At 44.0% G+C, this 23,830-nt stretch overlaps 2 protein-coding genes across 6 annotated transcripts in view; one reads left to right on the forward strand and one right to left on the reverse strand.

The window, feature by feature from the left end:
• SPACA9 (sperm acrosome associated 9) overlaps positions 1 to 23,830 on the reverse strand; it is a 127,219-nt gene that overhangs the window by 91,605 nt on the left and 11,784 nt on the right. The window lies entirely within an intron of this gene.
• Positions 1 to 23,830, forward strand: part of DDX31 (DEAD-box helicase 31) — a 63,551-nt gene that overhangs the window by 16,099 nt on the left and 23,622 nt on the right. For 2 of the 5 annotated variants that reach the window (XM_080561776.1, XM_080561777.1), the window contains exons 2-16: positions 1,417 to 1,664; positions 1,848 to 1,923; positions 2,393 to 2,436; positions 2,889 to 2,959; positions 3,561 to 3,625; positions 4,059 to 4,103; positions 5,696 to 5,737; positions 7,514 to 7,578; positions 8,343 to 8,462; positions 8,847 to 8,953; positions 9,679 to 9,914; positions 10,272 to 10,448; positions 12,013 to 12,072; positions 17,910 to 17,960; positions 20,017 to 20,156. In XM_080561776.1, coding sequence (XP_080417902.1) covers positions 1,417 to 1,664; positions 1,848 to 1,923; positions 2,393 to 2,436; positions 2,889 to 2,959; positions 3,561 to 3,625; positions 4,059 to 4,103; positions 5,696 to 5,737; positions 7,514 to 7,578; positions 8,343 to 8,462; positions 8,847 to 8,953; positions 9,679 to 9,914; positions 10,272 to 10,448; positions 12,013 to 12,072; positions 17,910 to 17,960; positions 20,017 to 20,156 — 1,547 coding nt within the window. Of the gene's footprint in view, positions 1 to 577; positions 640 to 1,416; positions 1,665 to 1,847; positions 1,924 to 2,392; positions 2,437 to 2,888; positions 2,960 to 3,560; positions 3,626 to 4,058; positions 4,104 to 5,695; positions 5,738 to 7,513; positions 7,579 to 8,342; positions 8,463 to 8,846; positions 8,954 to 9,678; positions 9,915 to 10,271; positions 10,449 to 12,012; positions 12,073 to 17,909; positions 17,961 to 20,016; positions 20,157 to 23,830 lie in introns of all 5 variants that reach the window. The other 3 variants (XM_080561779.1, XM_080561780.1, XM_080561778.1) reach the window with 3 other exon arrangements.

Consider the following 23,830-nt stretch of genomic DNA (forward strand, 5'->3'; position numbering starts at 1 on the left):
ACGTGTGAGGTGCTGCGAGGAGGAGGAAGATGGTGACGATGAAGAGGAGGAGGTGGTGGAGGTGTTTTTGTGAGTTACAGAAAACCCCTGACGGCCGGAGCGCTGCCAGGCGCAGCAGCAGGTGCTCTTCTCCCTACAAGTTTGGGGAAAGAAGAGCCAGGATGGGTTCAAAGCGGCGTTTTTCAGTTGGGAAGCGAGAGTGAAAGCGCCGGGCGGCAGGCAGCGGCAGGGCGGGGTAGGGCAGCGCCGCCGCCAGCTGCCTGGCAGCGAGGGGCGCTGGAGGGAGGTTTGGGGGTGAATTGGGGGGGGTTTGGTAAATCAGGATGCTATTTTATTGAGAGTGCCCCGCCAACTTCCCCACAGCGTGCTTTGGGAGGGCCTGGAGAAGGCTGGGTTGTTTCAAGCAGGGTAAATCGGTGCGGGGAGAAAGCACAGAGGGGTAGTGAAAATAGCCAAAGGGAGACTGCTGCCAAACCTGCCAAAGTTTGCCCACTTAGATGTCAGCTAAGGTGCAGGGCCTCTGTCGGGTAAGCTGATGGAATTCTTGTAACTCGGTGGAGCTTAATACGTTTTACAGCAACTGAGAATCACATCTGAGGAGTCCTGAATGCCGAAAATGTGAAGAAGCAGGTGAAAAAAGTAATAGAGCTTGAGAATGATATGGTTCACAGGAGGACAAAGAAAATTACGGTGTGAAGCTAAGAGTGGGGAAGAGAGAGAAGAAAGTGAGGCGAGATTGTGCAGGGATTTCACATGTTTCGGGAGTTTTGCAAATGTGTCAAGGAAAACAAGTTCATTGAAAAAAGGCTGGGGGATAGAAAGGAGCTTTGGGGACAAAGGAAGCTAAATTAATTTTCTTCTTCAGTGTTCCTGGAGAGAGATGGGGAAAGCAAAAAATTTCTTCAGGTGATTGGAAGATCAGTAAAAGAAACCAGTTTTGGTAAAAGAAGTAGTGGAGAGCTTAGAAATCCTGAAGCTGGCAGAAGCACGGGCTGGAGCGAAGGACAGGCCATCCTGCTGCCCAGAAAAAGAAAAGGCTATAGAGATGGCTTTAGTATAAGGAGAAGGCTTGCAAAACTTTTGAGAGAGACTTTATTATTATTATATTTTTAAGCATGTTTGCTCGGTTACTAGAGAAGCTAGACAAAATTGTTCTGTGATAAGCACCATATATTCCTTTAGCTTTTTATTTGAATTTTAGTAGCATTCAGATGTCTCAGGCGTGATATTGAATCTGTTAAACTAGGAACTGCTTAGCTGCAAAAATCAAAATTTCTTTAGTCTAGGGGATTCCAGAACTAGGGGTTCTATTTGGGGCTGATGTTTCTGTTCACCATGAGCAAAATATGGTATCATTTACTTAATTCTCATTCATTAATGCATTCTTGCTATCTGGTTTGTTTGTTAACATCAAAGCAGTCTAATGCTCTGAAAAGAAAGCTCCAGTCACCGCATGGAAACCCACCTTTGAAACGTAAGCCACCGGTAAATGCCTTCAAGAAATGTGCTACAGAAACCAACATCAGGGAAAAGGGAAGCTTGTCACAAAAATCTCTTCCTAAGAAGCAGTTGACTGACAACCGAAATGAAAGCCAGAAAAGCAAACCTTTCATTAAGACATCAAGCCTGTTTAGAAACAACCCTGATATCCCAAAAATTCACAGGTATTTTACACAAAGGGGAGGGGGGGGTGAAATCAATGCCTTGAAATTCAGTGTCTTGAATTCTAGCCCTTGCTTGGGCAAAGTAATTGCTTGTCTTTTGGTTTCATTGCTGTTTACACAGACAACTAATGTGTAATTTGTAACCACACCACGTGCTTTGTTTTGTTGTTTCCCCTAACCCAGAAAAGCAGTGCAGCAGATACAAGAAAGTATTTTCACTGCAGATTCTTTTAGCCAGTTGGACCTCCATCCGCATCTGGTGAGTGGCAGGAAGGCTCTGTGCTTTGGAACATGCTGTTTAAGGTGTGGTGTTTCTTAGAGGGCTGAGAGGTGCACCTTTATTCGTGGTACCTTGAACAGGCTCACCAGTACTTTGGTTGTATCACAGTCTCTTAGCTCAGTGTGCTGGCCAGTATCCTCACCCATCCCCACACACAGAGGCTCAGCACCCTTCACTGTATGCATCTGTAATACCAAAACCACAAAAAGCTATTTGGGGGCGCAGTATTTTAGCAAATCTGGTATTTCACAATGTACCAGCAATGGTATAATTCTGATAAGCTATTAGAAGTATTTTGAGGACATCAGAACTTTTCCATCCAGCTGCCCTGGACGAGTAATGTAGAGAATAAATATCAGTCTTCTGGTTTTTGCTCTATCTTGTACTATGAAAGTAACGAAAGAGCTTGACGATGAAACCTGCTTACTCCTGTTAATTCTCTCCCTAGATATCCACAATAACCACTGTCCTGAACATATGTAGTATGACCAAGTAAGTAAATCTATATAAAAACTTTGCATTTCACTAACCTTTAAAGCCAATCATCTATGATGGTTTTATTATACTTAATTGGATTGTGAAGACCACAGTACTTGTTAAGCTATCCCATTTCCCATCAGGTTTATTTCTTTCAAAATCTGGGACAAGAAATAACTCATAAGTTACATAGCAAGTCATTGTCATAGCTGGAGATGGAACCTTGGAATCCTAGTTTCTAATTTGGTACTTGAATTATAAAATCACCTTTTTCTGATCTATCATATCTGATGTGTATCTGCAGACTTACTTCCCTTAAAACTCACCTCTAGTGATGTAGCTATACAGCAGAGGTGAACATGTGGAATTTGGGGTAAACAGTTTTGAAACAGTCAGTGTATGTTAAAACCTTAAGTTCCTATGCTGCGTTGCATCTGTATTTCCTAACTTGTTTGTTTGTTACACAGTGTTCAGAAGGAAACAATCCCTGTGCTCCTGCAAGGCAAAGATGCTCTAGTGAGATCTCAGACTGGTTCAGGTCAGCATTTAATTGCCAGTTTCCCTTCCTACAGCATTTTAAACTGGATTCCAAATTAAAGAACCGAAACATCGTGTTCCCAGTTCAGCTCACAAGAGTGACAGGCTCAGAACCCTGGCGTGGGACTGCCATGGCACAGACAGATGCTGTGCAAACTTCTGTGACAACCCGGTGCTAGGACTGAATGTTGATGTGCAGCTGCCAGCCATTGCACGTGGGCCTGTTCCAAGGCTCGTGCTGGGGATGCAGGGCCAGGAGGCCAGTGGAGCTAAGCAGCACACGCTCTTGTCATACAAACTTGTGTGCTTGCTCTACAGTAAACTATGTCTTGATGTCTCATTTTCTTGGGAGGACAGAGCTATTTATTTAGATGGATCTTAGTTGGGATACCACCACCTCTTCTTTTTAATGTAAACCCTCAGTGAGCAGCCTGTCAGTCTTCCTTTTTGGAAACCTCCTACTTAATTAAAACATTTCCAGACTCTGATTTCAGTCTAAGAATAGCGAGGTGAATGGTACTTTAATTTGCACAAGTACTGCAATTTCCATTTCTTTCTTTTTTTTTGATGGAGACTCTTCCAATTTTCTCTCTTTTATGAAGGTAAAACTCTTGCCTATGGGATTCCACTTGTGCAGTCTTTACAGGGAATGAAGACCAAAATAAAGGTAGGTACAACTAAGTATATTTGCTCTTGATAGTAAGATTAATAAAAAAATAAATTCCAGCTGTTATCTTGTAGTCACCAGTGTCTGTCCTTGTTAAAAAGGTCAAGCAATCTCTCTTGCTGTATTTGTGAATGTGACTTACGTGATCCTCCTGTACCGTTGAGATGATTTAAGAACGATGCAAATATTCTTATATGTAAAATGTTATACGTTCCCCTTTACATCAGAAAAGAGATGATAGTGCGGTATTGATACTTGAAAGACTGTTGATTTTTTTAAAAAGGGGTGGGGAATGCCCCAAACTGTGGTGTACAGGCTTATAATAAAACCCTTTAGAATTCACTTTGTCAGCTAACAGATCTTAGAAGTGGAAGTGGCCTGTGTATTAGTTCTACGTTCTTCTTAGCAGTCCTCTTGTCTTCTCTGTTTGCAGCGGAGTGATGGGCCTTATGCACTTATATTAGTCCCAACAAGAGAGGTAGGTGGCCCTATTTCTTTCTGTTTCTGTCAGAACCTGAGTGTGTGAACACTCAGTAGATGTGGATCTCTTTTAGTAGATGTGGATCCACCAGGGACTGAAGACTGTCCTAGGAAGCATCTTTTTGCCCTGACAGAAAGAGTGTTTGCTCTCTGAATGCATGTTGGCATTTTTGTTTACTGCCATACTGAAGTAAGTCAGAAGACTTCTCTTAAGGTTTCCCCACGCAGCAAGATCTCATTTGGGAGGACTGGAGAAACTCTAGCTCAGTGCATGGGGGGAAGAAGCTTAGCTAGTTCATACAGAGGGAGTAACTAAAAGCAATGAAATCAGCTTTGTAAATGTGTAGGTTTATACAAACACTTCACTTATAAAGCCCGTTTTTCAAATCCATAAGTGAATGCTGAAGTTGAGGCTGCCAAGAGTTGGTTTCTCCACAGAACTCTCTTCTATTTGGTTTATGTTATTTGCAATTCCAAAAGCGGTTTCAGAGGAGGGTATCAACCTTTTTTGTGCGTGTCAAATGATAACAACTTCAATGTAGAGAACTGATTGCAGGTATCTAGTTTGGGGCACAGCATTTCATGCAACCTGCAGTGCAACAATATCTCAGCTCAGTTCCATGAAAGGAGAAAGCTCTGAAGCTATTTAAAATTTTTACAGCAGCAAACTCTGTGCCTTGCTAGGGTGCTGTGTGAATACTAAGCATGTAGGAAACTGTTCATAAGCTTGTTTAAAAAGCTGCCAATGACTACACTTATCAAGATATCTTGTAATTACAGGTGGTATTACTTTTCTTTCTGTTGAAGGTAATAGGCTTTCTTGAGAGCTTGGCAAATAGTACGTAATGTGTAGTCAGAGCAATTAAAATAGTTTTACTCCCGTAGCTAAGCCCTGGTCACATACTCGCGTTCCATGAATGAGTCAGGGTGGCACCGTTGCCTTTCTCAGCTTTCCTCATTGCCACAGCAGCAATGTCTGTTGGACAGCACATGAAACCCAACAGCTAAACGTTTCCTACTGACCAGGCATTTAGATTTGCTAACTTTGTGTATACCGCCTCTGGTTTGCTGACTGGGAAACGGAGAAGTAGAAAGGTCCAGTGGCATGATCGCTCCGTGGGTCAGGTGAGGGGATAATGTGGCATGCACCGACTGCCAGAAGATAGTGTTTTAACCGCTGGGCTGCATTTCCTTTTTATAGTGTTCAGTTGTTTGTTATTTTTTCCTCCAGAAATAGTGCAGTTTTGCTTTTTACTTTTCTAGTGGAGCAAAATCTTTTGTGGTTTCAGCGTATTTTTTTCCCTGGGGCATTCAAAGAGGCCTGCAGAAGTCTGTATTGTCCTGACAGCTGGCTTGTGGAGTTGAACCAATAGAGGGGTTTTTGAACAGGTCCAAATATAATAAAAGAAGGATTATTTAAGGGACTAAAATAATAGGCAGCTTGTAAAAGAACAGTTAGGGACATATTTAGGATTCTGACAATATATGGAACAGACATCCAGACATCTTACAGATTTTTGAGGCACAAAGGGGATTGCTGTCCGTTAGTAGGCTTTCTCAGAACTCACTTTCTTGTGTTGAATTCCACAGCTTGCAATCCAGAGTTTTGATACAATTCAGAAACTACTCAAGGTAAGAATTCAAATCAATTTTTTTATTTTATTTTATTTTTTTCCCTTTGAGCCTCTTGCTGTAAGATGCTAAGCAACTTCAGTTCCTGTGGGTTCAACTGGGTGCTAAAGGAAATCCAGCATCTGTCAAGATCTATGGTCCTGCGAGATAAATCTGTCTGTCTTTAAACGCATTTAAGTGTGATTTTCTCTGCGGCATGTTTTAAACTATTAAATGAACAGTGAGCTCATTAATTCTGGCACCTTAGTTACATAAGTTTTCATAAAGAAGTGTAGTTGATCTTCACGTTTTCTTTTTAGAAATAGCTGCCATCATTTCAGTCTGAGTTATGAATGAAAACTCTCACGATGACAAGTACCATTTTACAGAAACTGTTACTAGACAGATGAATTTCAGATGGGGATTAGAATTTAGGTGAGCTGCTTAGCCAGTTGAATGGGTGGAGAAATTAAAAGGCTTTTAAAGATCACTACATGATAATGTATTACTTTTATCTGAGGCAGAGTATCTTAGCATGGGACTAGAAGGTGTCTAAATGGTTTGTCTGATCCATCTTCCCACTCCATCTTCTGTTGTTCTTTGAAATAATAAGGCACTTTCCAAATCTTTTTAGTGCTGGAATTATCAAGTAAAACTTTATTGTGTCGTGGTGAGGTTTAAAGTACTTGAGTCTTCTTCCGTAGTAATTGGAAGTTCTGAATGGACTCTTGACATGGAACTCTGATCTGTTAATATCGAGCAATAGTATTCTGTCAAGACCTCCATCAATTAAAGGTGATCATCAAAGAATGAAGTCTGGATTGCTCCACACCCTTTAATTTTTCTCTTTGTTACCCGTAAATGTGTAGCAACCATCAACTGTTACAGTGACCCAAAAGAGACTATTTGGATCATGGTCTGACTGGAGAGTGTAATTTGCTTGTGTAATTACTGAGGGAGAAAAAGGCTAGTTGAGCTCTTCTTGATGCAATTACTCTAATGCCAACTGCTGAGATTATATTGTATGGATCTTGCTTAGACATCTTTCTTGTTTCAAACCTGACCAAGGAGCACTTTTTGTTAGAAACTGTTCTGTTGGAGTATTTTTGGCAAGCGGTGACCCGTGCAAACTTAAGCCTATTTACCAGTCACGCATTTGTGCAATCCTTACAAGCTGTGCTCTGCGTCTGTCCTGCATTTCTTGTCAAGTGAGGCGATGACAGTCCTGTGCTTTGATTATCTCCCCTGTAAATATCGGGCAATATTGGACTCAGTGAAGAGTCAGGCCTCATTAAAGTAAATGGCAAAAACTCCTGCCAGTATCAATGAGACTGATATTTAATGTGCACATGGTGGCTGTGTGCCTGTAGATCTGTGTATGTATAAATAAACTTCATAGGTCCAGTGTTGTTTTTTTTAAATCTTTCTTGGCCGCAGGAAGATATTGCTTAAAGGTGAGATGAAGGAATAGCATTGTAGCTTGTCTTTGAACATTTAGGTTACATGGGGAGAAGGAAAAGAAATATTATTATGTGAGTGGAAGCGGTGCAAAAGTGATTGCATTTCTATTTTCTAGACAATGTGGGAAGCAAGTTACATGCCTAGAACCAGAGGTGCCATTGATATTTATCTGTGGGTGAGAAAGGGCATGTAGGCTGTATCTGTTAGATCAAATCAGGCACGCACTGCTGTCAGCTCCGGTCTTTTCTGTTTTTGCCAAGAAAAATCATTTGTTGGATTAGGCTCTGTCTGTTTATTAAGAAGAATCTATGTTGGTCTTGCTTTTCCTTTCTGTAGCCGTTTACCTGGATTGTGCCTGGAGTGCTAATGGGGGGAGAAAAGAGAAAATCAGAAAAAGCCAGGTATGAAACCAACTTCTTAAATTGTGTTTTGGGTTCTTCTGCTCTGCAGCCTTTTTCTCTGCTACTCTTCTTTAGAGTGCTTTTCTTAGTGGGAGAGAGGATTGTGAGTGTGGATCAAGCTGTGATCCCCCTGGATCTTACACAGATACAGTGACTGGGTCAGCAGGAAGTATTCACTTTCCTCAGTTGGATCTATTTCTAAAATGTTGATGAGCCTTCTGAGATGATGATCTCTTGTGTCAGTATTTTTTCTTTTCTGACAAACACCTGTATTTGCTTATCTCCAAGTGCTGTCTACAGTATTTGTTATGGGGGAAATTGCTTTCTGGAGAAGAGATTTCCTGGTGTTAAAAATCTTTCTTTTCCCTTTTCAAAAATGGAATTGTAAGCCAGTAAACCAAAATGGAATTTTCATTTGTCTGTGTATAAGCATACACAAAAAGAAGTTTACTCTATGCAGTACAAAGTACTCAGTTAGAAAAGAAAACCTAGCTTGCATGTTTTAATTTTTTTTAATATTATTAATATTTCTTTCCACCTTGTCTGTATCGCTGAGTATGCCACTGTCAATATCAGTGATGATTAAGGGTAAAATTTGGCTGTGTAAGAAATTTCAGTTTTAATCAATGAGAAAGTACTGTTCCTGCTAATTTTACTATGTCCGTGATTTTTTTCTCTGTAGGTTCCAGTTCCTCGTTCTGGTTTCCTATTCCACAGTCACTTGTAACCTGTGTTGTTTTTTTTTTGTTTTTTTCTTAAATCAGATTGCGTAAGGGGATAAATATCCTTATTTCAACTCCTGGTCGACTGGTTGACCACATCAAGTCCACTGAATGTATTCATTTCCGTCGCACTCAGTGGCTGATCATCGATGAAGCAGACAGGTAAACTTCCAGGTGTTCAGATATGGAAAAGAATAAAGATACTTTCTGCATCTGTATTAGATAACGCATTAATAAAAAAAAAAAAAGATGTTCTTAAGCCATTCATACTTAGTGGCCTCAGCTAAGCCACATATAGATGTCTGAGATTAGGAAGAAATATCCCCTTTGGACGGATTATTCTACAGATATTCAATTGCAGAGATTCTCTATGTATTCTGACGTGTCTTAACCTGGCAAAAGTTGAAGGTAGAACGTAAAGCCAGATGGGCTAAAGATCTGATCAGCTCTAGCACTTCTGCTATTATTAATTGGCTTATGTAGCCTTAAGACTTTCTTCTCATTCCTTCCTTACAGCATCTTTCATCATCTCTCATGTTTTCGTAGGATCCTGGACCTGGGCTTTGAAAAAGATGTGACTGTGATACTTAATGCTTTAAATGCTGAGAAAGAGACACGTCAGAATGTCCTGCTCTCAGCCACACTCACAGAAGGTAAGTTATAGACGTGTTGTGTCTCTTTTAGCTGAAAAATTCACAGGGAATTGTGAAATAGCTTGTTGAGATTTATTATATTATGTCCCAAAACGAAGCCCTTTGCAGAAGTGGAATAATATCTTATGATTTTGCTGGGTTTATGACACTTCTTCATTAATGGAATTTCTGTCAGTGGATGTACTTACATAGTCCCTACATATGTCACACACAGACCAAAATCACCATGAACCTTGGAAGCACTGTTTTTGTTTGGTGTTTGTTTTTTCCCCTTACAGATGCAGAATTAAGGCAGGACAGGACAGCTGCTGTGTGATTTGCTCAGTATTGTACAAGAAGCCAATTGCTGAGGCAGGAGTTGAGCCAGGCCTAATGACTCTTAGACTCTTTACAGAGCGGAGATCTGTTGTGTTTTTCCACAGACATCATTAAAAAATGGAACTGCCAAATGCTGTCTGGATGAGACATTTATATAATGTAAAATAACACAGCTGGCTGAAGCAGGGCTTGTGATGCTTTTGGTGGAGTCTGCAGCAACTAAGCCTGGCCGAGCCCTGAAAAGTCTGTAATTTGTGGAAGAGTTCTCTCAGTGTTTGAAGCATGGCTCACGAATTCCTTGTTTTTCACAGGAATTGCATTAGCTGTTCTGTATGTGAATGTATCACCACCCCCTCCAGCAGCACCCCAGGTTGGGCCTCATGTGTTTTTCATTTTCTGTGGTTTAGGTGTGACACGGCTGGCTGATATCAGTTTGAACGATCCCATCAGGATTTCCATAGCAGATGAAAACCAGAAGAGTCTCAAACCAGCGTTGCAAGCAGATAAAGAAGCCAGTAGTCCGTCAAGCTGTATGGACCAGGAAAACTTTGCTGTTCCAGAGAAGCTCAAGCAGTATGTCATGATGGTCCCCGGCAAATTGAGGCTTGTCACGTTAGCAGCTTTTATCCTTGAGAAATGCAAGGTGAGATCTGCTTGCATTTATATTACTAAGTAGCCCTTTGCACTTTTCCACTCCTACATCTCTTCCTCTGTCAAGGATAGCCTGGATTAGATCTAAAGCTTTGAAGTGCATCTAGTGTAGAGGGAGCCACAAGAGAGCTGAGGTGTTCTTGCATCTTTCATGCTGACAGTGAGATAACTGCAGCATGTTCTTGTACTGCTTCTGTGGGCTTAGCATTTGGTGTCAAACTTCTTAATATACCCCATTCCTGGATAATTGTATCTACAGAAGCGGAAGTCACATAAGTATCATGAGATCAGTGAACTGGGAGAGGCCTGTGGGAAATGGACACATGCAATTTTTTTTGTTTCCTTGCAGTTTGAAAAGCGACATAAGATGATCATCTTTTTCTCCAGCTGTGAACAAGTGGAATTCCACTACGATCTCCTTCTAAATGTCCTTTCAGGAGGGCTAGAGTCTGAACAACCTAAACATTCATCTGTCTCCTCCGTGCACTTAGAGTTTCTGCGACTGCATGGCAACATGGAACAGGAAGTAAGCACTATCAAAATGTCAGGATACCCGGTTTTGTTCCTTATTCCCTATGATTTATTTTGTGGTTATTTTGGGGTGGAGGGCAGAAGAGAGGACAGAGAGTCATTTCACCTCTTGGGGCCTCATTCTTCCATCTGCTAATGAGAATAAGAATATTGTCCTACTTCTGGAAAGTACTTTGGTAGCTGTATCTGAAAAACACAGCTGAAGAGGCAAGAGGTGTTATTTCAGCAGGCTGAGGCAGCCGTTCAGTATTCCCAGTGGGCACGCTTAAACCATTTATGTATCCGTGGTTCTCTCTCATGCAGTCAAGAAAGGCTTTTAATGCCAGAGGCAAACCTCATCCCAGCCCCAAAATGTTACTACCCGACAAGTTGACCCTATTGGCTTTGGTTTTAAAGAATGGTGTCTTGACAGCCTGCTCTTTTCCCTGGGATGGAATAATAGCAATATAATGGTGATTACCCCGAAGTAAGTCTAGGTTTTAGCAGAGTGGGCTGGGATGGTGAGCTTGGAGTCTGCTGCTGGGAGAACAGTGTCGAGTAAGCTGTCACTGCAGCGTTTCTCTCAGTAGCTGAGGGAGCTCCCTTGAAAGTTCAGCCCCAGATCCTGCCCTTGGTCTGTGATGGAGAGAGCTGCTGTTTCGCTCTCGAGCTGCACAGCAGAGATGGTAAATGAATAGATCTCTTCTGAGGAAGCAAGAGGTGAAGAGCCATTGTTTTTCTCACTCATTCCCATCCTGTGGAGACCAGAAACATGTGCTTTGCTGTCCCTGCATTCTGGCCTTTCCTCAACCTGCCTGCCTGAGTGAGCGAGCGGGCCTGGTCTGGCCCAACTCTACCCTGACCAGCTGTTAAGGCAACAGAACACCACTAAGTAGCTGGCACCAGGGGAAGGGTTTTGCCTTTTTAGTACCCAGTGTGTAATTAGTGCTTGATGTCTTCAAATTAAGAGCATTAATGGAGCTAAATTGTGGATCCCATATGGTACTGCTGAGCACGGCTGCTGTCATTGTCAACAAGATACAGCGTGCTCTCTTCTTTAATTTTTGTCAGCAGAGGGTTCAGTGTGTCGGCAAGGCCCAAGTTTCCCTTCTTGCCTAGAACAATACGTCTAGCTGGGAGTCAAGTACATCAGGTTTCTCTATCAACGTAGCAGGCCGTTCGCTTAACCTCTAGCTAGAACTCTGAGGAGGAAGGCTTGGAACATGGAGACAATTTTGGCAGGAGGAGGAAGAAGGGCCAGGAAGGAGACGGGGATCACGTGTCAGAGGCCACATACAGTCTGAGCTCTGAAAAGGACAAGAACAAGCGGAGTAAAATCAAGGAAGTGTGAGTGTCTGTAGGTGGATGGGTGTTACTGGCGAACACTGAGACCAAATGCTACTGAGGCCTTTGGTTGCTGGTGCTCAGAGGTGATGTAGTGTGATAGCAAATGTGGTTGTGTCGCCATGCGGGACCACTTGAATGAGGTATAGTTGTTTAATTGTTACATTAGATACTTTGCTTTAGGGTTGATTGTAATGTGTGTACACACTTCTAATTTTTCTGTTTTAATCCTCTAGGAAAGAACAGAGGTCTTCCAGGAGTTCCTAAAATCCAAGACCGGCATCTTGCTTTGCACTGTAAGTAACTTAGAGTCCCTCTGCAGCTCCATGATAATGGGCCCGCCTGGTATCTAATGGTAGAACAGCGAACTTGGCACTGAGCTGTAATTCCAGCTCGCTGTCTGACCTTGAGGAAAGTCGTCTCCTTTTTCTGCATTTCACATTAAATAAGGACTGTTGCCGTCTTTGCTAGCTATTGTGTGATCTTTTGCTGTAAGGCACAACAAGCAGAAAAAGTGAGTATCATGCATAAGAGCCTCTACGTGTTTTGCATGGCCTTATGTTTCTGCAAAAATCTGTTCATTTGAAGCTGGAACCTTGCCCTCTATGTGCAGTCAATAGAAAGCAATCCTAATTTGTAGCATGCCCCGTAACTGCCAGGTAAATTGGATGCAATGTAATATTTCCCATCTTAATGACTACCCCAAGGTTAAAAACAAAAACCTGCGGGGATGGAAGGGAAGCCCAACCAGAGAACGGTGTCATTAGAAATGCACATGCTCTGCTGCTCTCCATGCTTTGCCCTTCAAGCTTCCTTCAAGGGTGCTGACGGAGAAATTCTTGTCCTCTACTGAAGTTTGCTGGCACCCTTGTGTTGTGGTGGCACCTTCCACTTCTCGTTTCTGACCTGTCGGTGCCACAGCTAGCCTGCTGCAGTGGTGCAGAAGGCTGCACGATTTGCTCTCTAATAGTGGCAGCTGTTGATCTGAAAATGTGTGAATCTTGGCGATTTCTACCCACCGCAAACTTGTAAATTACAGCGATCGGGAGTAATTAGAGCTGAGAAAACCTCTCTAGCTCTGAAATGACTCCTGTTCTTGCAGCACATTGTTCTTAAAGGAAACTAGTTGCAATTTTTTCCAGAAACCGGGGGCAATTTCATGCCCACAGTATGAACTAGGACTGCCATGTATATAGGAGTGTTTGACATAGCATTGCCAATTTACATATTGTATCACCTGTAAAAATATACTTCTTACCTTCTCGTCTTGGTCCTGCTTGTGTGTAAGGTCTTTACAATGATTTGATCAAGGTCAAAATGTATCTTTGCAATGCATAAGTGTAACTGTAATTTGGTTTCCCTGTGTGTGGAGATAATACTTCAGTGTCTCAGTTGAGGAGGGTAGCAAAGCTTAGTCATTCACTGGTGCAGATGAAGTATTTTGAGGATAAAAGGAGTCTGATAAATGCTGAATGCTAAACAGGTGAACTTTTTTATCCTTCATGCACATTCTGTCTATAACTGAGAAATTTCAGGGATATCTCTTGTTACTGAAATTTCGCTTAGTATCTTCCTAAACTCGTTAAATGGCTCAGTTTTAGACAAAGATAAAATAGAATCATTGCAGTCACTCCTGTGTCTTTCCTGGGTGAGACAATTTGGAGGGGAGATGCAGCCTGTAGCAGGAAAAATATGACAGGGTAGGAAGAAAGAGAAGTTAGATAAAGAAATCCCAGTGGACGGGATTCCACTCTTGAGACACTGGAGATGTGGCGTGATTTCCTGCCGTGCCACAGACTCCGTACGAGTGGATGTGGAATTGTGATGACAAGGCAAGTAGTCACATCAGCTGAGCAGCGATAGTTGTGTGTTTGCTCCTGACCTGCCACAAATGGGAGGTAATGTGAATTAGCCTTGATCACAGTGAGGAGAGTAGTGTAAGGCGATGCATTTATTGTAATCCTACTTCATTGCAGTCTGAGCTATTTTGCATTTATTGCAAGGCGGGGATGCAAATCCCGACAGTTAAGAGTTGCTGTGGCTCAGCTGGCACGTGGTTGGCATGTTAAGCGCAGTAAGTTGTATGTCTAAGTCCAAAATCTCTCTGCGCTTCAGCTCCCCGTCTGTAAAATGGGGATAGTAGCACTGTTCTACCTTACAGAGATGTTGGGAGGACAAATGCATTGAAAGCAGGAGGTGGCCTGTTACCACAGTAATGGGGACCATATGGACACCTTAATATAGAGATACACTTTGCACTAGTCCCACATTACAGGTGCCTCCCCAACGCAGATGTCCAAAGGGCAGCCAGGCACTGTGACCACCTCCTGCCTCCGAGGGCACTGCTTTTTTCTGACGCTTTTTTTCATGTCAGCAAAAACCTTCTGCGGTAAGATGGTTCCGTTCTCTTCCGTGCAAAACAGTGTTTAGTGCCCACAAAATTTTGAAACCTGGCTCACAAAAGAGCAACACAAATAATGTTACCGTCCTTTCCTTGTCCCTTATGCCATGTTCTCCACCCATCTTTCCGCTCTAGTAAGCAATGGGACCTGCTGTTCCTTTTATTAATTTGCTCCATGTCATATGTATATTAGTATATTGTATAAAATATTTTTTGCAGGCAAAATAAGCTGGCAGACAAGAAAATAAAGAAGGGCTGTGTATCTCAGAGGGTCTCATCCAGATTTATTTCTCTCTCCTTCGCTGAAGTTCTTTGCGGCTTCCTTTGGGATGTGCCTTTTAAACAAGTTCATCTCTTCCAGGGAGAGAGGAAAGATCATTTGGAGATTGTTTGCTGTTTACTCAGTCACGCTAACTCATCTTGCCAGTTTTCTGGCGGCCCCAGCCAAGAGCTTTCGCCTCTGACAGCTTCTGTGCTCTCTCCTTCCTCCTCTGATTACGCAGCCCAATCTGTCACCCTGCCGACGGGGGTCTCTACCCTGCTGATGGCTTTCCACACTCGGCAGTAATGACTTTTGGCAGGCCGGGAAGGCGCGAGAGCTTCTTCCCCAGCTTGGAGAGCCGTTAGGCCCTCTCTGCCTGTTAGCTAAAGCACTTTGTGAGGTTCTTTGGTAAATAAATGAGTCATTTTAATCCAACTGACAGCCTGGCACCTGAGCAAGCTGCCTTCCATCTGTACTTCTAGGCCTCATGTAGGCAGCCAATTGTCAAGCTCAGGGCCTTCAAGACCTCACCATTGAGTGTCTTTCAAAAGCAACTTTAGCAATTTCCTTTGCCCTAATTAGATTGTGTGCGAGGCCCTTACAAAAGTTTTGTGGCCGTGTTGGCTCACATATTCTGCAGCAATGCGCCTCACTCTCTGTGTGGTGCTTTTGCCCTCTGTTCCCTCGCACCCACCCGTCTGTGCCTCACCACCCCCATCCCAGGCCACGAGGACAGGATGGCGACACCAGTTTTTAGGAGCAGAGATTTCAGTGTTTCTGCAAGCCCTCAGGAACGTGGTTAAGGCTTCAGATTATTGTTTGGTCGGCGTCCGGGTTTTCTTTAAAATCGCACTGCAGTAGTTTCTTTCTTCTTGCTCCTGTGAGAGGGCCACTCACTTCTCCTTCCCACCATCCATTGACAGGAATCAGCGGTGACGTGCTGAGGTGTCATATTCTTGATTTCCCTTTTATTGAGGAATGGTTATGTAAGGCCACATGTGGAAGGGGGAATGCTGTCTGGGGCAAAGGAAAAGGAGGGAGGGTAGTAAATTGGAAATCCGTTGGGCTTCCTGAAAGAGTGTTGGCAGCAGGTTAGTGCTTCTGCTTAGGGAATAAATGTAGTGCTAGCAAAACTGGATAATTGTTGCTTGAGCTGTGTTCTGTTTCCCGGCATGGTGACCCAGAAGTATTTTTCTAAAGATCTGAGAAGCAAGAAGCTCTTGGGCTCTGCCAGCAGAGGAAGGCAAATCAGCTCAAACTTTTTATCCTAATTCTACCTTGCTGCTGCCTACCAGGGTCTTTGAGGAAAAGGAGCTACAGGAGACGCAGGTGGACTGATACTGAGGAATCTTTGAGAGTTTGCAAAACACTCCAATTACCAGTAAATCCCAAGATACTTCTGAAAGAAAGCCAAGCTAAACCCCAAGAGAATAGCTGCTGATATATGTCAGTAACAGCTGAATGGAGTTGGTGGCATTGTGAAAGCAGAAGTGAATACAAGGCTGGCGATGGGAGAGCCTGCTCCTGAAATGTTGTCCCTGGCTTTTTATGTTTTTGGTTAACCTTTCAACTTCCCTGCTTCCTTTGGCCAATGTACTTGGGAACAGCGCTGTCTGTGGCAGTGGTTTCACAGCCAGGGGTATTAAGAAAAGTTATCTTAGAAGAGGAGGGAAATAGTCCTGATGGGTGAGGGATGGCCCCTTCACTTCCCTGTGCTGGAGGTGCCTGCTCGTGACCGCAGGGACAGCTTGGCTGCCTGCATATTTTGGGTAGACTGACCCTGTCCCAAGGTCAGAGCCCTCTGATCAGCCACAGCCCTGCCTAGACTGCTCGCTATGAGAGAGAGCACGGTGTAGGAAAAGACCAAAGGCTTGTCAGCGTGGAAGCACGTAACAGAACCAGCAAAAGCAGAATCAGGCGTCAGCACTCCTGTCTGATTGTGCTGTAGAGTTTATAATCTTGTTATCCTGGTAACTGCTGTACACGTTCCCCGACTTCTCTAGATTTATTTTCTCCAACCTCCTTTAAATGGCTTTTTGTACATCTGCTCATCTGACTCTGGGAACAAGTCGTTTCTTAATGAGCGTGCTGGAGCTAAAGTGTGTATTATTTCAGAGTGGGCGCTGTGGAAAGTGTCTCCTCTTTTACTGCAGTTGGAGCCACAAAGCAACCTGGCTAGTGCTTATGGGAAGGCCTTTGCTGCCAAAACATCAGCTTCCTAGTCTTTTAACGTGTGTGGGAGTTGCATGAAAACACTTCAGTGGGTGGCTGACACATTTTTAGTACATTAAGCTCCTGCTTACGTTCTTAATATATTCTATTTTGCAACTAGCTAAAAGATACACGTGTTCCAAAACATTTCCTAACAGAGTTAAATCTGCACACCTGCTCTGTTATTGTGCGTGGTGAATGTAAAATCCAAGGAGTATGTGAGGACATTACTAATGAACAGAAAATCAAGAAGGCAGATCGAACCACGTTTGCACTCTCTCTCCATTTTGAACACTATTTAAACTCTCTTTTCTCTTTGAAAGGATATATTTTTTGAGCTGCACTGGCTGTGGATAACTAAAGGGTCTCACTCAAGTCCTTCTGCAAGTTGATGCATTTTCTCACCAGCTGGCACATCAAATAACTCGCCTGAGAGTAGCTTCAGACTGTTTTCTTCAGGGCTGAGTTCTGTTTCTCCAAATCAAAGCCAGACTGGTGAAAATCTAAGGGATAGCTGAAGTCCCCTTCCCTCGAGCTGTCCTTCAGCTTCCTGCAGGTTCTACTAAATTGTTTGTTGGCCTTTTATCACAGGGCCAGGTGACCTGCAAGTCTTCTGCTCCTCAACTTCAGATCATCGCCTAGGAAACAGCTAATTAGTGGTGGTAGGAGATGGGTGTATCTTTGGACATTCTACTCAAGGCCTAGGGTCCTTGATCATTGCTTCGTGGCCATTTGCCTCATTAGCAGCCTGGTTGTTCTTAGGCTCGCCGTAGAGAAAGTCATGCTGAGAAGTAATGTTGCCTTACAGGGGTTTGATTCTGCCACTCTCATTGTTTGGGTAGTAGGTGCTACGAGCAGATCCGTTTTCAGCAGTGACACAAACTGAAGAACTAAAGTATCACTATGGTATCACTTAATGGTATCACTGCCATTACGATAGGTGACTGATATAATGCAAAGGGACCGTAGCAGACTGCTGTAATTCAACACCACTCTCCTGAAATTGATGTTTTTATATCCTCCAAGCTTTGGCCCGTAGCAGTGGAACACTTTCTATTGTATTAGCCTGTTAACAATCTCCCTTGTATTTTAAACCCTTAACATTATTTTTGACCTCTGTCCATCTCTCCCCAAACCAGGCACATAAAAATTCTACTTGCATAGCCAGTTGTCCCAGCATAATCCCCACCCCAGAAGAGTTTGTAATTTGCTGATATCTGCAAAGCATTTTTACAGTAATTTCCTTATTAATTTTAAAGGATGTCGCAGCGCGTGGGCTGGACCTGCCTCAGGTTACATGGATCGTGCAGGTAGGTTTGCTGTGTTTATGTATGTGTACGTATGTATTAAGCGCAGTCTTGCTCAGATGAAATCCCCTTCCAGTCCACATCCCCTTTCTGCAGTTTTGCTTGTCTTTGTGCTGGTGCCTACAGGTGTGAGAGAGCTGCGTGTTCCTGAGTACAGGACCAGGAGTCAAGGCTGACAGTCTGTTTTCCTTCTCAATAACTTGAGTATTGTCAGCGGTGTAATAATGTTCTGCTGGCTGGGAGGAAACACCTCGTGCTTCCCCCCACAGGAAGCTAGATTCTGTGAAGCACTGGCCATCTCTCTCGCAGTTCTGTGTTTCTGATTTTCTGAGATTGGTGGGGAGGCAGTTCCACAAGGAGTTTAAGTGCAGTCCTAATGTTAAACATTGAGTAGCCCAGTACTGTCTGTGCAATGACCTGAATGTTTCGAGTTAGGTTTTGCTGGGTTGGGACTGGGACTGGGTAGCTGTAAGCATTCAGCTTTCAGTAGAACTGCATAGTTCAGATTTTTCTCTTTAAAACAAAAACCACCACCAAACAAACAAACAAAAAAACCCACGAACACTGCATTGCTGCTGACAGAAATACTGTCTTTGGGGAGAAAAAAAAAATAAGGGAGATGGATTGAACCTTAAAAATAGCAGCCTGTCATTTCAAAGAGGAAGCTGGGGGCATGAAGCAGATTTCATTTTTGTAAAAGGTTTATAATTAAAAGAAAGGTTAGTTGAATTCAGGAAAACTGATCTAGAGATTCTCCTCTATCAAGTGACACCTGGGTAAAAAGAACAGTGCACAGAGCCTCAACAAAACAGCCTTTTAATTTCTACCTCATCCCTTCAGGTAACAAATTTTATTTTAATTTTGTGTTTTTAAAAACAAAAGATTTTGTAGCAGCTAGCTAGTCAGAGAAGGCTGGGGAAGTGAAGTCTTTAATTCCCAGCTCTGTATATTAATATAATTTACCAAAGATACAGTTGCCAGTGTTAGAACGCAGTGCAAATTACCTCAAGCCCTGGGAGACTTCTGTGTGTCCAGAAGGCGAAATCTCAGCTGTCCTGAGAGCTGTGTCCAAGAGCAAGGACCTGCAGGGAGCAATTAGATTGCTCACAGCATCTTACTCACACCTCTAGCCAGTAGAAACTTTGCCAGAGGGCACAGGTATAAACACTAGAGTGGGCTTTGGTTGTTGGTTTTTTTCCAGTTAAACTGCTGAGGGCTCATTTCTAAGCAGTATCTCTGTGCACGTTCATTTTTCCAGGAAAGAGGGGTGGGGGGGAGAATGGGGGGAGGCTAAAGGGAGGGAAATAGGTCACCCTTTATCTGATCTTGCAAATGGCTGGGCATTTTTGATTCCCAGAGAAGTAAACCGGGGGCACCGCTATTTGGGGTGGGATGGAGCTTTAAGCAACGTTTCAATGGCGCCTCGCAGTTATGGGTGGAAAGACAACTGCTGCATGTATCATACGCTGCCTAAAGGACTGGCTTCCCCATCTCTCTTAGGTTTCCTCTGTCCAGTAATGTATCCAGTAACCTATGATTTGGTTTAATTCAAACAAAGCAATTTAGCCCAACTCCACATTTACATTTGTCATGTTTTATTTCACGGCTTTTCTCCCAGATGCAGAGCAGGCAGCTTCTCGCTTCGTACGTATGGGCACTGCTGAGGGTTGTTTGGCTTGAGGTTTTTGTGCGTGGTTTTTTTCTTTTTTTTTTTTTTTTTTGAGGGAAGCAAACAGGTTCCTGACGTGCCTGTACAGAAATAAAATGTAAAAGGCAAAGAGAGACACTGAGATGGGGAAAACTGTCCTATTATCTGAAAGTTGGCCAACGTGTCACATTCACATGTCAAAAAACTGCTGTGGCTGAGGGGGTTGAGTGATGGTTACAGGGATGAGTCCGATGGGCTCTTTCTAAACAGACTGACTCCGAGGCAGGTACAGCGTGTGGGTTTTGCCGAGATCCCCTTGGTTTCGGATGAGCAGGCTGAATGTCTCGTTTATAATTAACACGCTGTGTTCTGTTAATTCCTCCTTTCCCTTCTCGTGTTCCCTTTTTGAAGTATAACGCTCCAGCTTCACCTGCGGAATACATCCACCGGATCGGGAGGACGGCTCGGATTGGCTGTCACGGGAACAGCCTGCTTGTCCTGGCGCCTTCGGAGGCAGAATATGTCAGCTTGCTGGCTTCTCACAAGATTAAGTGAGTCAGAAACGCGAACAAAAGTTTCAGCTCATCCTTGCTAATTAACCTTCCGTGGCACTTTCAGCGGGACTGTAGCTCGCGCAGGTTTTAATAAGAATTTATTAATTCTTGTGATCCAGGACCAGCCCCAGACTAGCAAAAGGAGAGGGGGGAAAGTGTGCGAAAAATCATCAGCCTGACAGATTGTGTGCAGGCGAGTGTGCGTGGCGAGGGGCAGAGAGGAGACGGGAGTCGGAGATCCTTTGCACTCGGTTGTTATCTCCGTGGCCCTGGGTTCAAGCCGTGGCTATGCGGAGATCACAAGTCAAATGAGCCTGTCAAATGCTAACTGGCCATCTGCCTGCATAGCACCATATTGTCAGAGATTGTGCTTTCGCTTCAGGAGAGATCCGGCGGAGAAATAGCTGGGGAGCTGTGGGTCATATCTGGCAGGTAATTGGCCCAGATATGTTGTGTAAGTGGCTTGTGACAGAAATAGTAGAGGCTTTTGCAAGTGGTGAGTGCTCAGTGTGGTCCTGGAAGGCAAAGAGGGCAGCGGACTCAGCAGACCAGAACTGGGGTACGTTTCCCGGCTACCTGAGAAAGCCTCTCTTACGCCGGCTGTAGCTAGGACTGGGGAATAGGCAGCAAGGAGAGCGAGCCAGGCTGGTGAAGGGCCAGCCCAAAGTGCAGTCGGCTCTGCTTGCGCAGTGGTCCCTTTGTGGGGGGAAAAAACCCCTCAGCATTGCTGTTCGGGAGCACTCTCAGGTCCCAAGCCTCCTCGGCAGTCAGCTGGAGATACGTGACTCCCCTTGCTCCCTGCTTTGCTGTCTCTTGGCATTTCAGAACAGCAGCCGAGCGGAGTCCTTTTAGTGTTGTACTGGTGTTGATGGAGCCCTGTAAACTCGTGCACAAATTAGTTCTCTTTTATTTCTCGTGTTTATGTCGGGCGGAGCTGCTTGGAGCTGTATTTGGTTTTGCATCCTTGAAACAAACAAATGTTGGCAGTAAATACAGGCTTATTCTAGGCTGTGAGCCATTTAGTGGTCTAACAAAGAGCCATCCATCATCCCAGGTAACTATCTATTAAGCAGACACCAGCAAGACATGGAGGGCTAAGCTGACAGGGGTTTTTTTCATGTAACAAACAGCACTGACATTTAAAGGTGAAATCCCACATAATTGTGAATTTTTAGTTCCAACCAGAAAGTTTTATTTTTCTATTTTACAGCATTTGGGCAAGAGTTGGGGAAAGGAGAGGGAAATTTCCCTCCTTTTTTTTTCCCCAATTATAAATGTTAATGCTTTTATCCGATTTTTTTTTTAACAAGTTTAAGGAGCAGTGTCAGTCACCCACGCTGGTAATTATATCTGCTAAGGAGACCTGTTGTTGAGCCAGCCGCCGTTCGTCAGGCATCTGGAGAAGACTGTGCTCAGTGTGTGGAGGGAGGTTTATGTGGATGTTTTTTCCTCTACTTCTCAAATCACTACAGCCAAACAACTCTGGGGACTGTCTTTTCTTGTTTGTTTGTTTTATGTTCTTCATAAAACGCGCTGCCCCGGAGAGAAGGGACTTCCCAAAAAAGGAGTGTAATTTTCCTCCTTTGACCCCTGTCTTCAGATGGAAGGAAATGAGTGTCTAATTGGCATGGGTGGGCGATTCGGCCTGGTTGCAGTCATGTGTCCTCTGCTCTTCCTATATGGTGTGAGAAGGGGCAGCGGAACAGAAGAGAGAGCTGATGAATTACAGAGAAGATGCGGGAAGGCAGCTCGAAGCTAAAGGCAGCAAGTGCCATCAGCACAAATTGCCGTTACCCTTCATAAACAGAGCATTACGGTGATAATCCTGACAATTTAATTCAGTGCGATGGTGAAAGACAGCATGTGTCGGACGCTCTCCGATCCTCTTAAGCGCTGATAATTTTTGTTTCTTTATCCTGAGTCCGTGTGGCTTTTGATTCGGACTGCGCAAGTTACCGGACTTTGCATTTTGTTTTAATTCTTGGCTTCAATTTGAAGTCTGTTGTTTCTTACTGGGGATGAGTGTGTTGTGAATTGTTCTTTAATTTTTTTTTTCTTTAAATGAAATTCCTGCTGGGTTTATTGAAATGTAAATACTTCATAAAATATGTATTTCTAAGAAAACAAAGCATGAGACAGGTCCTCACCGGCTTCGGTTGGTGTAAATGAGTAGTTCCCGTGCCGCACTGATTTGCAGTGGATGAGGATCAGACCCAGAGTTTTTTCTTAAACCCCTCCACCCACCCCAGCATGCTTGGGAGTAAGTCCAGAAATGTTGAGGGTTGGAAGTAATGAGAGCAGACGTGGCTTTGTTCCTGGATGAAAATCCACTTCGGAATTAGGGATGACTGCCTTTGAAATTGGAAATCGCTCGCAATTAATTTTCACCGGTACCTGAAGCCTCTCCTTGGCTTCCACTGTGGAAAAGCAGCATTAGCCTTTGCCAAAGCGATCTCACTTTGGCTCTGCTGAGATCAGTAATTCCCGATGGGTCTCAAGAAAGCTGCGTGCCTCTCTGTAACTTTCTTTTCAATCTTTGTGTGGCTTGAAGCTGTGGCTCCTCTACCCGACTGTAAACGCGTATGTACACGCACGCTGATGTTTAGTGTGCATTTTCCCACCCCACCCCCCGTTTTTTTTAAAAAGGTTAGACTCCAAAATGTTCTGTCTCGCCTCTACACATAACTAACAGATTTTCCTTCAAAGGCGGAAGGCGAGAAGCAGTAGAAAGTCAGCGAGATTTACTTTTTTTTTTTTTTTTCTCTTTTTGCTTATGTCTCTCTTAGCTCCTTCAACTGCAATCTAGCGGCGCCTGCCTCGACAGCTATCGGATAATTTCTTTATCTCCTAACGGCGGCCTAACTAATTTATAAAGGCAAACCCATCACCGTGAAGGCACGAGTCATTTCTCTCCCTTCCCCGCGCCGTGCTCTCCCCCCTCCTCGCCCGCTCCCCTCGCCTGGCGCTCCCCGCTGCGAAGCAGGTTCACAGATCTGTTAGGCTGCGAGCTGGCGGCGCGCCAGGGGAGGGGAGGATCGGCGAGGGGGTGACATTTCAGACAAATCAATGTCAGGGGGTTGACGTTTTCATTCAGCACCGCGTCAGAGCAACCTTTTGGGGGAAGGGGAGGTACGCTTCTTCGCTCGCTTAAGCGGTTGCCGTTTATGTTTTAATTTACTGTTATACTTCTCAAAAACAAACAGAGAGACCCTCAGTTGGCTTTTTATGCTCCGTTTCCCCTTCTCCCCCATCGCTCCCCGGCCTTTCTCGGCGGCCTCAGCGGAGGAATCTGCTCTGTTGAGTCCCAGCTGCACAAGGATGGGGCTTCTCTCCCACGCAGGGCATCTCTTGGCCACACCGGCCTTTCCCTTCCAGGCTGTGTGAGTGTTTCTCTGGACCGTCTCTTCCCTTCCTTGTGTCGTGGTGATGAACTGGCTGAGGTTGAAAATGCAGATTGCAGGGAAAAAAGGGTATTCGTTGCTTAAAGTGGGAAGGGGTGGGGAACAGGCCAGGATCACAGTATCCAGTAATGAAGAGTATGGTAAAGAATTACCTGTTCCTTCTGGTCAGGGGTTTTGTGATCTCTGAGTGAAGAGGAAGGGGAGATCCTTGTTACAGTCTTCCTGCACTTCACAGAAAGTCATCAGTGCCTCCTTTCAGAAGCCACGTAC

The sequence above is a fragment of the Anser brachyrhynchus genome (genome assembly GCF_964034855.1).
Source record: "Anser brachyrhynchus genome assembly, chromosome: 19".
In the NCBI taxonomy this organism is placed as follows: Eukaryota; Metazoa; Chordata; class Aves; order Anseriformes; family Anatidae; genus Anser; species Anser brachyrhynchus.